The following is a 12362-nucleotide window of genomic DNA, read 5'->3' as shown; positions in this document are numbered from 1 at the left end:
AGTGCAGCCCATGCCCGCGCCCGCGCCCGCGCCCGCGCCGCCCCGGGGCGCCCGGCCTGCCCGGCTGCTTCCTTTTCCGCTGCCTGGCTGGGAGTGGCGGCCACACTGGCTCCGCCAGGCCCCTGGCAGGCAGTGTTTGACCTCGGAAAAGTTTCACTGTGCCTTGATGGCGTTTGTCCTCCCGTAGACCCAGCGTCCCTGGGGTGGCTGCTTGCCAGGGTGTGCGGGACCCGCTCTCGTTGCTCGGCGAGGTCACCGGGTCACCGACTTGGTGTTTAGTGGCTCGCCAGGCAGCCCGGCGCTGCAGTGTTTCTGGGGAAGTTCTCCTTCGTGGGGTGGCCTGTGCTCTCTTGGGGACAGATCCCACACCCAGAGACACCCGCAGTGACCTGTATCGCCCGCGGCTGTCCACTGCTAGTAAAGGCAAGGCGTGGCTTGTAGGAGAGTAACTGCCCTAGCCTCTGCCCTTAAGAGCTTCCCTGCAGTCCTCCGACCACAGTCCTGGTCGGCCCCTGGGCTTGGTGATGCCTGAGAGTGGCCAAGGCTGCGCTCCCCTAGGGCTCAGCACTGATAAGCCTTCCCAGCTGACCTCTGGAGCCGGTGGTTAATCAGATTCCCTGAGCCCTGTTTCTTTGCCAGAGCTGCTGCCTATCCGCCAGGGCAATTAACTCATCCTGACGCAGCCGGCTGGCGGCTCTTTAGATCCGGCTCTTTAGATTCCCAGTTTTTCCTGGGTCATTCCAAAGTCCCTCGCTGCTGGTAGGTGACAGATAGGCACAGATGGTTCTCATGCTGACCAGATGTCCCCTCACAGTGACAAGAACTGGAGCTCAGAGGGAGGGACCCTAAACTTGCCAATGCTCCTCTGCGAACTGGAGCTGGCATCATCTGATGGCTTCATCCTTGAGAGATGGTGTCCCCATAGTCTATTGTGTCTTGTACATTCCTGTTTCCCCATTTCCCTTTAAGTGCTCTGGATCTTCATTTTCAAGCTTCTTTCAAAATGTGCCTTTGTCTTTCTAGGAGAACGTATTCGCCGGGCAGTCAAAGATCTATTCCTACATGAGCCCAAACAAATGCTCTGGAATGCGTTCCCCCCTTCAGGAAGAGAACTCAGTTGCACATCATGAAGTCAAATGCCAGGGGAAGCCATTAGCTGGGATCTACAGGAAACGAGAAGGTAAGCCTCAGACGGGGGCCCTCAGACCCCAGCCAGGGCCCCTCTTCCTAAAGAACTCCTGTAGTCATTCATTGTGTTGGAGAGATTGGATCTGTGTTGCTAAGCTAGGGCAAAAAAAGCCAAAGAGTAACCCGTCCCAGGGTGTGTGCCATGCTTTGGTAAGGTTGGCGTGCTCTTCAGGCTTGATTTTGCCAAGTTGCAAAACTGATGGGCCTGCCCTGCCTTCTGTGAGGCTTTTTTTTTTTTCCCTTGGTGGAACTGGGAATTCAACTCAGTTGAACTCAGGCCCTTGTGCTTGCCAGGGAAGCACTTTTTCCACTGAGCCATCTCCCCGGTCCTTTGGTGAGACTTTTAAACCCTGAAAGTACAGAAGTGGTGGTGTGAACACAAAACACTGATTGTTTCCCTTTTATTGGGGGCTTTGACTTTATTTTTTCTTCAAAGAGAAGAAGAAAAAAACACAGGGCCTTGACTTTATTTGTGAAGTTTCTTTCTGCTGGAATGAGCACCAGTGTTGCCCTGTGAAGCAGCACATTCTGTGATGAGATTTAGAACTGGGCATAGTTGAGCCCCTGGTTTGATCTCCGACACCCTCCAGGCCCACCCCCACCCACCTCCTGTGCCAAAAAAATGAGCCAGAAAATACACCATTATGGAAAGTTCTCTCTGGCCCTGCAGACAAATGGAACCTTCTAAGGATCTTGTTCTCAGCTGAATATTTCCTTTCAAAGCTCCCCCAGGTCCCTATACTCCTGTCTAATTAAAACCCGCCTGACAAGCCAAGCCTTGGGCTCCCGGCAGCTCTGTGGGAGGAATTCTTGTCACTAGGGCAGGTGTCACACGCACTGATCAGCACGGGCTGGGGCTCAGATCTGAGCCCCAGAGGTGGGGACACCCAGTCTAAGGTGGGGCCTGCCCTCAGTGTGATTTACCCCAGGGCACAGGGCAGGACTTACCTCTGCCCCTTGGAAGGAGGAGGCTGGAGGGAGGCAGGTTGCCACTCTGGGGAGCCTCAGTTGGCTCATCTGTAAGTCAGGGGAAATGAGCCCTCCCCATCCCCAGGGCTTTTCGGAAGATCAGTGACAGTGAGGATGAAGAAAGGCTTGTGATGGGCAGCAGATGGCAGCTTTCTCACTGGATGCCAGCCCCACAGCCTGGGTCAGTCCTGTATTGCCTCCTAAGCGCTGGGAAAGGGCTTGTTCGGGAGGGGTAACCAGCCAGCTGCACACCATTTTAGAATGGGGGGGAATATAAATTGCCCCCAAGATAACAGGAGACTCAACAAGCTAGCTAATTTAGCTCATGGTGTCACGAAATGGCAGTGATGACCATTTTGGGTCAGATGTATTTTGGAGGCCCTGGTGGTCCTGGGTAGTGTTCTGGGTTACTTCTGGCCTCAGTTTCCCCTGGTTTACCTAAGATCTCATAAGAGGAGGTGGATGATTTGGATGGTTTGATGTATTATTTGTTGTTTATTGAGCTATAAATAATCATATCAAAGCTCCTGAGGAGTCACTTTCCCTTGGTTCTTCCTCACGGGCTAGCAACCATTAAACTCCTTTCTCTGTCTATAACTTTGCCAGTTGGAGACTTTTTTTTTTTTTAATGGCTCTCACATTGTAGTTCAGGCTGGTCCTAACTATATATAGCCCAGGCTGGCCTCCGACTCACAGCAATCCCCCTACCGCAGCCTCCTTCGTGCCTGGATTACAGGCATGCAACTCTGTGTTGGGGACATTTTATACAGATGGATCACACAGCATGGCTTTTGTGTCTGGCTTTGTGTGCTTAGCATGATGTGCAGCATGTGTTGATGAGTGGCATGTTCCTTTTTGTGGCCAGCACGTGTTCCCTTATGTGGATAATCCACGTTTTGTTTAATCATTCATCTGTTGGTGGGTATTTGGCCTGTTTGCGCTTTTCAGTTGTTAAGAATAAGCCACTACATTCACGTGCAGATTTTTTGTTCAGACAGATGTTTTTAATTCTCTTGAGTAAATGCATAAGAGTGAAATTGCTGGGTCATACAGTAATCCTGTATTTTTGAAGTTTTTGAAGAACTGCCAAACTTTGTAAAATGGCTAGGCCTTTTTACATTCCTATCAGTAGTGTGTTATGTACATATTTTTAAAAGTCTTTAAAAAAAAGAAAACAAATAGTTCAGCAGTACTGCCGCTCCAGACTGTTATCAGGAATAGTATTTACAGTGGCATCTCGTTCCCAGGTACTCTACAGAGGACCATTGTGAACACCAGCTTTATCCTTGTTACAAGGGGAGCTTGTCTTGATTAGGATCTGAAGTGAGGCCCTGTGTAGTAATTACACCCATAATCTTGAGAGGCTGACGCAGGAGGATCACAAGTTCAAGCCCAGCCCAGGACCTTAGCAAAGCCCTGTCTCTAAAAAGGCTGGGAACATAGTCTAGTGTTAGAGCAGCCCCAGGTTTCATCTCTAGTACAACACACTCCAAAGAAGATTGAAGCCCAGCACTTGCACTGTGGCGGCCATGGCCAGTGACCCAGTAGGCCCAGGGCACTGCTGCCCAGTACTCCCAGAATCCTCTCTTCTCAGCCTGTCTAGAACACTGCTGACAGGTCTCCCAGCTGAGAGGCGGGATGGAGAATAAGCCCCTCTTTTCTTCCTACTTTCTGCTGCAGAGAAAAGAAATGCTGGGAATGCAATACGAAGTGCTGTAAAGTCTGAGGAACAGAAACTCAAAGACGCCAGGAAAGGTCCCCTGGCCCCTTTTCCAAACCAAAAATCTGAAGCAGCAGAACCTCCAAAAACTCCAACCTCGTCTTGTGATTCTACCAATGCAGCCATCACCAAGCAAGCCCTGAAAAAGCCTCTCAAGGGCAAACAGGCACCTCGGAAAAGGTAAGTGCCCCAAGGCCCAGCTTCACCCAGCTCTGAAGACCCCAACTTTCCTCAGGGCTACAAGGGCCATACTCATGGCCTCTGTCACAGTGAAGGCTCAGGCCCCCAAGCCACCCTGTGCCATTGCTTGTCAGCATCTCTGTGGCACATTAGAGTTCAGCCCCACCCCCCACCCCCGTGCGCGTGGCATCAGCCTGCCCCTGTCTCTAAGGCCCCCTTGCCTAGGTGAGCAGGTGCCATCAGGCCCCAGGACACAAAGATGTGTAAATGGCTTGGTTTCCACACGCTGTCCCCAAGGAGCTAGGTACCTCCTGGGTATGAGTGTGGCTTCAGTCCTGATACCTGTTTTCCTCTCTTCCCTTCACCCCCAGAGCTCAAGGGAAAACACAACAGAATCGCAAACTCACAGACTTCTACCCGGTCCGGAGAAGTTCCCGGAAGAGCAAAGCCGAGCTACAGGTAGAACCTCGTGGTTTCTGATTTACTTCCTGGGTTTGGGTTCCACCCCAGCCCTGATGGGTGTTTGATCCTGAGCCCTGGGACAGATCTCTTAAGGGGACTGAACACAAGGCCTTCACCTTGGGCTGCGTCCCTTGTCCCTTTGACATTTGGAGGCAGGGTTAAGTTGTCCAGGCTGGGATCCAATTTTCGATCCTAGTGGATGCTGGGATTACAGGCATGTGTCACTGAGCGTGGCCTGCTCTGTTGTCTGGATGGTGTCATTGGGGGACTTTGCTGTTACACTCCTGTGAAGGAGCCTTGTGGCCTGGAGCCTGCAGCATAGAAAGCCAGGTACCGTCAGGAGTGGCTTTCTTAGGACTTAGTGGCCAGGCTGAGCCCTGACATGGCTGCAGTCTTGAAGTTTCCCTGTGGTGGCACAGGGTGGGAGAGCTGAGGAACAGCTGCGCCAGTGGGAGGGACTGAGGCGGGTCCCTGGCCCTCAGTGCCTCCACTGTCCTATCTGGAAACTGGGCTGGCTGTCGTGAAGGTTGATGCTTGTAGGACATGTAGCATGGAGCCTGTAGCACACAGTAACTGGGGAACTGTGACCGTGCCGGGTGGTCATGTCCCGTCCCAAGGCTGCAGTCAGCCCTTCTTCCCACCTGGGAACGTGCAGAACCTGTGGAGACCTGGGCGGGAGGGCCGAACAGAGGGCCGGGCTGTGGATTTGAGGTGGAGTGTGGTGTGGTTTGTCACCTCTCTGTCTTGGAGCCTAGGTGTGTGGCAGATGTGACCCCACGGCAGCCCCTTCCTGTCCTCCAAGGTGCAGACTTGGCTGGACAGTTTGAATGTGTCATCTGTTTGTGTTAAAGCTGCAGGTTACGTACAGAGATTCAGTGTGCATTTTGTTTTGTGTCTTTAACCTGATGGTGCTTTAATTTTTTTTTTAATTTTATTTATTTGTGTGTGTGTGTGTGTGTGTGTGTGTGGCCAGCTCAGCCCACCAGGGGGCGGGGCTGGCTGGCATGTGGTGCTGGGGGATTAAAACCGCAGTCCCTGTGCTTTGCTTAGCTTAGCTTGTTCTAAGTAGGTGCTTTAGACCACTGAGCCATCTCACCAGCCCCCAGTGCTTTATTTTAAAAGGAGAACAGCATCCATCCCCTCACCCCAAGCAGCCTTGGCTCTATTTCAGGAGACAGGCAGTGTCTTTCCGCCAAGCATGAGCTGTTAGAAAACCCCCGCCAGCAGTGGCAGCAGCCGGCTGTGTGAGGTCACCCACAGGCAGCACTGCGGGCGAGAGGCGGTATCGGGCTGCAGCCAGGGCTCCTCCCAGCCTGTGCAGGGGGCGCGGGGGCCTCCAGGGTAGCATCAGCCAGTTTGCCCTGCTAAACGGGAACCGGCTTTTGTGCCTGGGGAGAGAAGTGGGGTGTGCTATGGGTCTGCTCAGAGTAGAGCACAGGAGATGGAGGGGGACCGTGGACACGCTTGTGTCCCCAAAGCCCGGGCTGCAGCTCCAGCAGCTGGCCATGCGCCTGCCCCAGCCAGGCTTGAGCAGAGGCCACGTGATACCCCTCACTGCTTGTGCTGGCAGTGGGTCTGGCGCTCGCCCACTGGCCAGGATGCTGTGGCTGGAGCTGGCAGGACGTGGCTTCTTCTGCTGCCGAGGCCAAGCTTGTCCTCATGCCACTGTCCTGGGCCAGCGGGAGCTTGGCCAGGCCTGGGGTCCAGTTAGGGCATAGAGAGGCCGGCAGGAACAAAACCAAAATGAGCAGTGCCCAGGCAGACTGGCTGGGGCAGGGTGTAGGACCTAGGGTGCAGCTTGTCCAGGAGGGAGGTGGGGCCTGGGCTTGAAGTCTGCATAGCCAAGCCTGGACTACAAATGTGAGCTCAGTCTGTGCTGCATAGCGAGTTCAAGGCCAGCCTGGACTACATGATGAGACCCTGTCTCAAGAAAACCAAAACGGGGCTGGGGAGATAGCTCAGTAGAATAAGTGCTTTCCTGGCAAATGCAAGGTCCTGAGTTAATCCCCAGTACTGCAAAAAAAAAAAAAAGCCCCACCAAAATGGAATAAGTAAATACAAACAGATGGGCCTGGAGAGGTGCCCTGGGCCCTGGACACTGTGCTGTGGCCATCACCTGAGCCAGGAGCTGCTTCCTTACCCCCAGCCACCCTGGGCCTGACTGGTGGGGCCTCTGCTGATCCCACTTTCAGCCATCAGGGGCTGTGGGGGCTGTGGCCTTCATCTCATCTGTTCTGCAGCCTGCCCTCCTACCCGGCTGCCCCTGCCAGGCCTTGCAGCCCCCATGGCACTTGCCCAGAGTGCCCTCCGCGGCTGTCGGCCAGCTGCAGACTCCCAGCCTCCGCTCACCGCCCTCCTCCCTTGCACACTGCTCGTGATGAATCCTACACAGGCAGGAGGCACTGGACAGGCCACAGTAGCCACTGTCCTAGCCGGGGGAGTCCATGGCCCACACACTCAGGCCTAGTGTTCGGTACCAATTCACTAGGACCTTGCAGACAGGTTTAACAACTGTGGCTTCCTTAGCCAGGTAGTCAGGGGAGCTTCTCTGGCAAAGTGGCCTTGGAGCAGAGCCCTGAAGGAAGAGGAAGCAGCCAGGCAGATGTTAAGGGAAAAGGCACGTGAGGCATGAGACATAAGGTGAGGCACTGAGACAGAAGTGCAGAGGCCCTGGGGCAGGCTGTGGTTCCTGCAAAACCTGGCAGACCAGATTTTCTCCCTGTAGCAATGGGGAGCTATTGCAAGCCATTTGTTTTTCTTTAAATAATTTTGTAGGGACAGTACTGGGGGTGGAACCCAAGGTCTTCACACGGAGCTGCACCTCCACTCCTTTTTTAAAAATTTTTTTTTCCCCACTCCTTTTTTAAGACAGTCTGGGATTCAAGGCTGTCTAAATAAAGTTTTCATCTTGTAATTTTAGGTGTGTTAGAAAAGTTGCAGAGATAGCGCAGCGTTCCTGTGGCCTTTAGCAGCTTCTCTTGGCAGCACAAGCGAGGCACCCACACCAGTATTCCCTGTTGAGACATGGGGTGCTGTGATCAGACTTAGATTTTTAAAAGACTCCTTCGGCTCCTGGGTGAGGAGTGGAGTTCAGAATGGACATTGGGAGACTGGCACAGGCAGGGTACCAGTCTCCTCCTGTGGAGACCCCAGTGACATCACAAGGTATGGCATGTTGTGGTGTAGATGGTGCTGGTTCGGGTCTGGGAAGCCCCAAGTGCCTTGGCAGTTAGGCGAGGTCTCTGTAGGAAGCTGTGTCACCTGGGGCTCCTTGTCCTGTTTCCTGAGGTTCCCCTTTGCTCCTGTGTCCTGCATACCGAGACCACCAGGGCCCTGGGTCTCAGGCTGGAGGTGAGGACCCCACCAGTGGGCCTGGAAGGGGCAGCCACTTCTCCTTGATGCCAGTCACTCCTGTAGAGATGCAGCCCAGCAACCTTAATACCTGCGGATGCCCAAGGAGCACGCAGCTGGAAGGGAACGGACACATGTCCCCTCTACAGGGTGTGTCCTCTGCTGTAGGTGACTTGAGACAGGGTCACTAAGTTGACAGTCCGGAGATTACAGGCTTGTGGCACCATGCCCAGCACAGAGGCAGGTTTTGTCTTCCACATTTAGAGGTCCAGCCCCTGGGCAGGTGGCTCCTCTTGCTGCTGGGGAGGTGTGAGGTGGCACAGCAACAGAAGTGCTGGGGAGGGTGTTTGAAAGGAATCAGTAGTGGCGGGGCTGCTACTCCGTCTCAGCAGCGCCACCTGGGGACCAAGCCTTCAGTACAAGTGCTTCTGGAGAACACTGTAGCCACCTTGGAGTTCGTCCTGCTGGTGGGCGTCCACAGTGTCCTCCTGGCCTAGGTGCCTCTGGATCTAGGTGCCAGGTCCTTAAGACAGGTGGCTGATGAGCACAGGAGAGTGCTTGGGGTTCTGGTCTCCAGGGCCCCGCAACCCTGTGGTGTAGGTGGAAGTAAACACTGACACTGCTCTGTGCTTTCCTCTCCTCACAGTCGGAAGAAAGGAAAAGAATCGATGAGTTGATCGAGAGCGGGAAGGAGGAAGGCATGAAGGTAAGAGGTGTTGAGGGCGGCTGCGTGTGGCCCAGGTCCCTCGGGGTCACTGAGCAGTCTGGCTCCATCTGGTCTCAAGAGCAAGGCATAGAGGTCTGAGGAAATGGCACTGAAGGAGATGAGTTTTGTTTGTTTGATTTTTTCCCCCCAGTGCTGGAGATTGATCTGGGGTCTTCACACTGAACCGCATCCCCAGTGACAAAAAGCCCCCCCCCCAACACACCCACTTTTTTAAATTTTGAGGCAGGATCTTGCTGTGTTGCCCAGGCTGGGTGTAAACTTACAATCTTCCTGCCTCAGCCTACCTCCCAAGAGCCACCATGCTCAGCTCTGATTTTATAAAGTATACATTTTACAGTGTGGTGCACACACGGTGTCCTCGTCTGATGCCAGAGGCTTGCATCTTCCCCAGGGGGAGCCTTGTACCCGGAGCGGTCGTGCCACAGGCCACGTGCTCTGCCACTCCCTGAGCTGCACCAAGGTGGTGCGGGGAGATCTGATTCCAGAGTCAGATGGCCTCATGGGTCTGCACCCCATCTAGGGGAGCTGAGCGTACGTCCTGGACCCCTCGTGCTACTGCTCTTCACCTCTGTTCATCATAGAACTGGGAGACACACGGGGGGGGGGGGGGACAGTATAACAGGGAGGAGAGACCAGGACACCGAGACTGCTTCTGCTCCAGATAGCAGAGAGCATTGTGGACCCAAGTGCCTTCCACACCACTTCCGGGCTGTGTGGCCTTGGGCACATGGCTCTCCCTGTCTAAACCTCAGTTTCCTTATCTGCAAAGTGGGGCAGCATCCACCCCAGATCTCTGCTGAGGGTCTGACTTGACAGTGTTTTACAGACACACGGAGGAGGGGCTCTGGGTGGGGGCCGTGCTGCTTGTACAGAGTGCCACCTGTCGTTTTTCTTCTTGGGCTTGAACTCAGGACCTTGCGCTTGCCAGGCAGGTGCTTGTGCAGCTGAGCTGTTTCCCTGGCCAAGCCTGTGTAGTTGCTGCTTTCTGCAATGGTGCTAGAAGTCGTCTTCCCTTATATATCTGCAAGATGTTATTTAAAAAAAAAAAAAAAGGAAAATACTGGTGTTATCCAACATAAAGACAGACTTGTAGAAACATGACACTGTCCTCATGCGCCCTTCTCACTGGATGTGACACTGAGCAACTTGTGGCTCTTTCCTAAACTCAAAATGACCTTGAAATACAAACCTTTTGAGTAGATTTCAGGACATAAGGCAGCCGTGACAGTATAGACAGACACTCAGAAGAGAAGACTAGTGCTTCAGCAAGCGGAGGGAGCCATGGGACAAGTGTGTTGAACATCCACTGCTTCTCCATTATACCTCACACAACTGTCTGAAAATCCTTCCCCTCCTGCACGAGACGAATGAATCTCATTTTCATGGAGACCGCCTGGGTAAAACTGCTAAAGCAGGGGTATAGACCTCAGCCTCCAGGAGGGCTGCCACGCCTGCTGGCTGCTGCTCTGCTTTTTTTTTTTTAATCTTTTTGAGACAGCATCTTGCTCTGCACTTAGGTTGGTCTTGAGCTGACATTGTAGTCCAGGCTGACATCGATCCTCCTGCCTCGGCCCCCAGAGTTCTGGGATGACAGGTGTGCCTGGCCTTGCTGGCTTCTTGTCACTGCTGAAAACCAACTCTCCCACCCCCTCCTGACAGATTGACCTCATCGATGGCAAAGGCAGGGGTGTGATTGCCACCAAGCAGTTCTCTCGGGGTGACTTCGTGGTAGAGTACCATGGGGACCTCATTGAGATCACTGATGCCAGGAAGCGGGAGGCTCTGTACGCGCAAGACCCCTCCACGGGCTGCTACATGTACTACTTTCAGTATCTCAGCAAAACCTACTGGTAAGTGGACCGTGTTTTGGTCTGTTGGTTTTGGTTTTTATTTTATTTGTTTTTTGAGACAAGACAGGGTCTTGCCATGTAGTTGAGATTGGACAAGCTCACAGTAGCCCAGGTTGATCTTGAATGGGTAGAGATCCTCCTGCTTCAGCTTTTCGAATGCTTGGATCACAGGTGTGTGTCATCATGCCTGGCCGATCACGCCTGGCTGGTTTTGGTCTTTATTTTTTGAGGTGAAGTCTTGCCAAGTAAGTAGCCCAGGCTGGCCTTGAACTTGCAGCAATCCTCCTGCCTCCACCTTCCCCGTGCTGGGGTGACAGGCATGTGTCACTGAGCTCCACTTTGTAAGTGTATTCTCTGGTGAGTAGCTTTTCCCGAGCCAGGGAAGATGAGCCACGGGGCTGGATTCCCAAGAGCTGCCTTTTCTCAAAGCTGTGACACAGCTCTTCCAGTGTTTGGAGCTGGTGTTGTCCTGGCTTTGCTTTAACATAGCCAGAAGCAGAAGTGGCTTCATCGAGTGGAAGCTCCCCTAGCCTTTTCCTGTGTCAGGTGTTTGGCCAGAGCCCTCTAAAGCTCTAGTTGTTCCCTCCTGGCTGTGCCCTGTGAGGCCAAGTTTTATCTATTTATTTATTTTATAAAACTCTCCAGTTTCCCATGCTTCCCTAAAGAGCCCTTGAGCCGGACAGGTGCCATGTACTGCTTGGGAGGCAGAGAGATCTCAAGTTCAAGGCCAACCTCAGCAAATTAGCAAGAGCCTGTCTTGAAGAAAGGGCTGGGGCTCGCGCTCGGAGGGACAGCGCTTGCCCAGTGTCCAGGAGGTGCTGGTCCAATCCCAGCACCACAAGGATAAAGAGCCCTGAGACCTCCCTGGCTCCAAGCCCCTCACCCAGGATACCCAGGACCTCTCTGAACAGAAACAGCTTTTTGTTGTTGTTTTTTTGGAAAGCAAGGAAGGAGACAGGAAGAAAAAGAGAAAGATAGATAGATCTCAGTATATTCAGGATAGTGTGGTACAGTGGGCTTCCTGCCTCTGCCTCCTAAGTGCCGGGATTACTGGCGTGTACCATCACATCCAGCTTCAGAAACAGCTTTTTGGTGTCAGGAGGGGGTTTTTTGTTTGTCTTTTCTTTTTTCTTTTTTTTTTTTGTATTGAGGGGGTTGAGATAGTCTCACATAGCTGAGGCTGGCCCAGAACCTGCCGGGATCCTCTAGCCTCAGCCTCCTGAGGCCTGTGTCACCACACCAGCTGGAGAAACATCTTTGAATTGAATGGCTTTCCATAGACGAGACCCCAAATCATCCTCCCAGTGGGGGCCCAGCACCAGATGATACCGGCTGGGTTCGAGCCCGCTTTCTCAGTTGAGTTCCCTCCCCTACTCCCTGGCAGCGTGGATGCCACAAGGGAAACGAACCGCCTGGGCCGGCTGATCAACCACAGCAAGTGCGGGAACTGCCAGACCAAGCTGCATGACATCGACGGCGTGCCGCACCTCATCCTCATCGCCTCCCGTGACATCGCAGCCGGGGAGGAGCTGCTGTATGACTACGGGGACCGCAGCAAGGCATCCATCGAGGCCTACCCGTGGCTGAAGCACTGACCGCCCGCCAGCCCACGCTCTTCAAGGACAAAGTGCCCTCAAAGGGAAATGGGGTGTTTTTGTTTTTCTTTTTACACAATTAATCTTAGCAGATTACTTCAGATGTTTTTTTAAAAAAAAAAAAAAAAAAGTATATTAAGATGCCTTTTCACTGTAGTATTTAAATATCTGTTACAGGTTTCCAAGGTGGACTTGAACAGATGGCCTTATATTACCAAAACTTTTATATCCTAGTTGATTTTGTACCTTTTTTGCATACAAGTCGAACGTTTGTGCTTCCGTGCATGCAGTCAAAGACTCAGCACAGGTTTTAGAGGAGA

The 12362-nt window shown here is 53.0% G+C and overlaps 1 protein-coding gene across 1 annotated transcript in view; it reads left to right on the top strand.

Moving 5' to 3' along the window:
* Positions 1-12327, top strand: part of Kmt5a (lysine methyltransferase 5A) — an 18311-nt gene extending 5984 nt beyond the window's left edge. Inside the window, exons 2-7 of the mRNA XM_023720626.1 lie at positions 1024-1180; positions 3838-4057; positions 4429-4516; positions 8517-8576; positions 10257-10447; positions 11832-12327. Coding sequence (XP_023576394.1) covers positions 1063-1180; positions 3838-4057; positions 4429-4516; positions 8517-8576; positions 10257-10447; positions 11832-12042 — 888 coding nt within the window. The 5' untranslated portion in view covers positions 1024-1062 and the 3' untranslated portion in view covers positions 12043-12327. The remainder of the gene's footprint in view (positions 1-1023; positions 1181-3837; positions 4058-4428; positions 4517-8516; positions 8577-10256; positions 10448-11831) is intronic.
* Positions 12328-12362: the final 35 nt, after the last annotated feature.

Source organism: Octodon degus, unplaced genomic scaffold, assembly GCF_000260255.1.
Source record: "Octodon degus isolate 3935 unplaced genomic scaffold, OctDeg1.0 scaffold00076, whole genome shotgun sequence".
Classification (NCBI taxonomy): domain Eukaryota; kingdom Metazoa; phylum Chordata; class Mammalia; order Rodentia; family Octodontidae; genus Octodon; species Octodon degus.
The sequence above is the reverse complement of the archived record's forward strand: the minus strand, read 5'-3'. Positions and strand labels throughout refer to the sequence as shown.